The 5000-nt window shown below is 37.0% G+C and overlaps 1 protein-coding gene across 4 annotated transcripts in view; it reads left to right on the top strand.

Moving 5' to 3' along the window:
* The window catches only part of LOC113822383 (hexosaminidase D), a 173916-nt gene extending 169320 nt beyond the window's left edge, over positions 1–4596 (top strand). For all 4 annotated transcript variants that reach the window (XM_070134123.1, XM_070134124.1, XM_070134122.1 and 1 more), the window contains one exon: positions 1–4596. This exon is cut by the window's left edge and continues 1152 nt beyond it. In XM_070134123.1, the coding sequence (XP_069990224.1) occupies positions 1–1064 (1064 nt within the window). In that variant the 3' untranslated portion in view covers positions 1065–4596.
* The last annotated feature ends 404 nt before the right edge of the window (positions 4597–5000 follow it).

Raw genomic sequence — 5000 nt, 5'->3', positions numbered from 1 at the left:
TTTTACGTGAAACCTTATTTTTGCAGCACACTGAAGCTGTTGCAAAATATGTCCGAAATAAGTATGGAGCTGTTCCTCTCGTTTGGGACGATATGTTACGCCATGTTTCAGAGTCAGCTATGCAGGAGGTGCATCTAGGAGATCTTGTTGAACCAATGGTATGGGTCTATGCTGAAGATGTTTACAGGTTTGTCCAGCCATCAGTATGGAGCAAATATGGTCAGATTTTCCCTCGTGTTTGGGCAGCATCAGCATTTAAAGGTGCATTTGGTGAACAGCTGACAGTACCAAATGTAAGGAGACACTTGGATAACAATCTCAATTGGCTTGATGTAATGGCCACCGAAGACCGAAAATTCACTGGTGGTTTCCGTGGAATAGTCCTGACTGGTTGGCAGCGATATGATCATTTTGCCGTACTCTGTGAACTGCTTCCTGCTGCCCTGCCATCACTCTCAGTGAATCTGATTGCAACATCACATGGATTCTTCAATGCCTCAGTTCAGGGACAATTGTATCAGGCCCTCAACTGCATGCAGACTCCAAAATACCAGTCTTGGCTTAACCTTGATGCTGACCCATATCTCTGGGACAAGTTTTCTTGGTGCTTCTTCCCTGGTGCACAGGTGTTCAAGGTTACAGCCCGTTTAGATGCTACCAAACGTGATGTTGATGCCTATATTGAGCGAGTAACCAAGAGTCGTGGATGGATCACAGATTACAATCGGCGCCACAACTTCTCCTCTCCAATGCGAGTGGATGAAGACCTGGAGGAACTACCGGCAAGAGTTCATGCTGTAACTCTCCTCATGAAGACAGCTCGAGAAGCTTTATCTGAGTGGTTTGATGACTGGACAGTTGGTGAGTGGCTGGAGGAACGAGTATGGCCCCTTCTGCATAGTCTCCATAAACTACAACGTGAAGCAGAGAGCATGAAGGCTGTGCGATACTGGCCAGCTAGACCCCTGCCTCTCCTTCCAGAGCTTGCTGCATATGGAGTCTCTCAACCTAGCAGTATTTCTGATAATGCATTGGATACAGACACTGGAGGAGGAGGAACATGAATGCATAGCAAGTTAGCAGCATTCACATGGCTAAGAGAGCCATATCCTTCATAGTGGAGGACTAGGATGTTCTTTGTTTGATGGTAATCAAGTTGTGAAATTTACGTATTTATTTTACATATTAGGTGAAACATGTCATTATAAGTATTTTTAAAAAGAAATGTGAATCAGCATATTGAGAATGTGTGTTCATAGCTAAGTCATAATATAGTAATTCTCATGGAATGAAGAAATGTGCTGTCACCCTTGTAGATAAATTAGTCATCATCCAGGAAAAAACTAATAATTTTGTTAAGAGATATGATCATTGCCCCTGTCACTCTAATTGTCAGAAAAGAAAAGCATTACCTAGTCCTTTTTCAATAATACAGAACTTAAGCCCAAACCTTCCAGTAATCTTGCACTATTTAAGGAAAAATATTGGATCGGTTTCTTACAAAGTTTCTTGCTTCACATTGGTTTGAGTGCATTCTGGAGTCTTTCAATATGATTTATGGCTTTAGATTACTTGTTAATAAAAGACTCATAAGTTGAAATTGCTTAAGTAGTAATCTGGAGAGGAATCTTTGTAAAAGTCATTGGAATCATGTGCTGCCAGCTGATCTAAATTATGGTCTTTGTGGAAGTTGCTTACCAAGACTTGCCTTCAGTTTCTGACTTGATCCTTACCATATTTTACAGTTAGTTTCTACACCTTGACAGTACTTTGACTGAACATGTTTATAAGGGTAATAGCTCTTAGATAAAGTTCTAATTGGGCAGTATTGGGGACGGATCCTGGGCTAAAGTAAATGTTGTGCAGTAGAGCATGTGGCCTCAGGTAGAAGTGTAGAGAATCTTGGAATGTATAAGTTAAGTGAAGAGAACTGTAGCCTTAGATATTCTCGCAAGAGGATTTAATTATATTTTTATAATGAAAGGTTGTATAATGCATTGTAATTTCAATACTTAATTAACTTACCCCTCTAGCCATTGTTTCCAAGCAAGAGTTGAATGTTGTTGGAACAATTCAGTGAACATGTGATTAATACAAGATATATGAACAGGCTATATACACACTTGGATCATGGTTAGAGCTGACTGAATCTTTTGTGATCCAGGATCTGTCCCTGATTGTGTAGACATTTGCTCAAATGTGGCAATCATCCTTCAACTACCAGACGAAATACAATCGTCATAGCAATCATTCCTGGTGTCATTCTACATGACAAAACCTGTTTTTCCCTCAATAGATTATTTTATTTGACCCCATGACCATAGTGAACAAAAAATCAATAATGATAAAGTTGTGAGTAACATCCTTCCTATTTGATTTATTTTTCATTATAATTATTTTTCTTTTTTTAGAGAGAGAGAAAGGATGGTATCAACAAAATGACATGTAAATACCTCACAGATGCATTTGATGACAGTTGATTATCCTGTATCAGGATGTATGACTGGCTTTGAACTGAATTAACGTATCCCATACTTCACATGACTTTGTTGTATTAGAAAAAGAAGATAATTTATCCTGTGATCATTACCCATCGTATAGACTTTTCTTCTCAGTATTTTAAACCATTGAACATCTTTCTTTGCTAACATATTTTTGCTGAGCTTTTCTGACTAAAACCTTTTTTTTCTAGCTATGATATATTTATGAAGAAGTTTGCTCTTACTGCAAGTTGTCATTCTTTATCACTGGCACTCCTTTCCCTTATATGAAAAAAAGAGTTCCTGTTATACTGCAACAATAGGATTTGTAGTTTCCATTACCTTTACTCTAATAATCTTAATATCGAAAAAAAAATTAAGGACATTCTTCACCTTTTTAAACTGTCATGCATTTTCTTATATTTTACAATGCTTTATATCACGAGAGTTGATGACTGATAATGTTTCCAAACAACTGTTCTCTGGTATTTGAACTCTGTCAGACTTAAACACTGGGTTTATTCAACAACTCTGTAAACTTGACAGAATTGGAGTCCATGTGTTAACTAACAGTGAATTCTGTCTGGTAGTAGTGTATCAGATGTAACAAGACCTGGGTGTTCTTCACCCGTGTATTACTTGGTTTATCATATACTGACAAACAGGAAAGTCCAGTCTCATGCAAGAATCCACAAATTACAGTGTAGATGAGACTGCAAGGGAAATAACTGCATAATTTCTAGGCCGGCTTAGATTATATTACTCTAGAGGTGCCGTGTATCACTTTCAATGTATGTAAGACCGTTTGTAAAAACTACTGAAGAAGAAGCTGGTCAGGAAATTTTGGAAAGTTGTGTGTTCTGTAATCCCATGTTTTATTGATTGCTTGTGATATGTGTGTATTAGAATTTTGAAATTAAGAGAATAATCTAGTAATTTCTGTATCTTAATTTATGGTAAAACTATAAGAGATCTGTGAATATCATGTAGATATTCTATGAATATCTTGGTCCTTTTTCACACAGCTGTTACGCAGCATAGAGAACTATAGTAACATTTTGTTTTTACTGTTTTGTTATTTTTCTCTCTCTCTTTTTCAGCCGCCATAAATGTTTTGGGCTTAATGCTCAAGAGAGAAGTAGAATGAGAAAACGTATGATGATGATTTAGGGCAGTGTTTTCTGTAGAGATTTACAGTAAAAGGTATTCAAGTATTGAGAATGCGTAGACCATCACTTTAATTTCATATGTTTAGGGATTTGTATGCTGCTTTCTCTGGAAGGCAGATTTGATCATGCACTTAGTTGGTAATGCAAATAAATTCACAGTAATTACAAGCATTTCTTTTAGCAAAGATTTTTTTTCTTCTAATTTAAGCTATGGTTATGCTTATATTTATGGCGGAGAGTCAGTTTCAGTTCTGAAAACAACCTACTATGTAACAGTTTGTAACCTATACTTTCATGGCATATATTGAAGACAAACAATGAACAAAGATTACAAAGGACAAAAAAGGCATGTGTTACATCTTGGTCATCTGTCAACCTTCTCTTTCATTGGAAGGATTATCACATTTTTGTACATGTCCATTAAAGGGTATGGGAAAACCTAGAAGAAAATGACTTGACTCTTTAAGATCATTGTCCCAGGCAGTTAAATAATGAAAATAATTGTATTTGTTAATATTGCTTACAAATAAAAAATAAAATGAAATAAAAATGCTTATATAGATATCAATAAAGTGCAATTTATTACAGCTTTCACCACAACCAACTTAAATGCCATGAAAGTACCAGAAGCTAGTCATTGATACTGAAAAAGGGAAAAATATGAAAGATGAACATAAAAGCTTGATTAATTTCTTACATGGTTGTGCCAGAATCTTACTGACTGACTGCTGTAAGTTCTTAAGACTGTATCCTGGTGCCTAAACAGACATACAGGAATGAATGATTTATTTTTGTATTATTTATATTTTCATAAGCTTTATTGCAGTTCGCAGTATACATATATAGTTTTATTTTGGGTTAAATACTACCATGAGTTTCCTATATCTTTAGTCTTATTTACAATCTGTACAGCCATTCTCACTGTAAATAAAGTATATAGTATAAAATGTGTTTTTTTAAGATACATTTTCTGTGGCAAATAGAAAAGAACAATTGAAATGTTAAGCCATTTTACATGGGAGGCAGGGCATGTGCTGTGCCTGGCTTCAGAGGGTATTACTCGCTTCTAAACCCGCGTTACCTGCTGAAGTGTTCTGGGGCAACAGGCTCTGGCTATAAGGGGCACACTTTTTTTATGTTCACGAGACCCCCCCTCCCTAACCCCCAATTCCTTGCTGGTTGTTGTCATGAGGGGGGGGGGGCTTAGGAAATGGAGACTGAGGCCCATGGTAGGGGATCACCTCTAGCTGGAATCTCAAGCCTTGCCTCAACTAATTTGTATGATCTTGTCCCCCTTTCCTTTTCCTTCTCTTCTTCATCCCTTTCTGTTCACTCCCTAAGGTGTGAGAGC

The sequence above is a fragment of the Penaeus vannamei genome, chromosome 19 (assembly GCF_042767895.1).
Source record: "Penaeus vannamei isolate JL-2024 chromosome 19, ASM4276789v1, whole genome shotgun sequence".
Lineage (NCBI taxonomy): Eukaryota > Metazoa > Arthropoda > Malacostraca > Decapoda > Penaeidae > Penaeus > Penaeus vannamei.
This window is presented reverse-complemented; position numbering and strand designations above follow the sequence as displayed.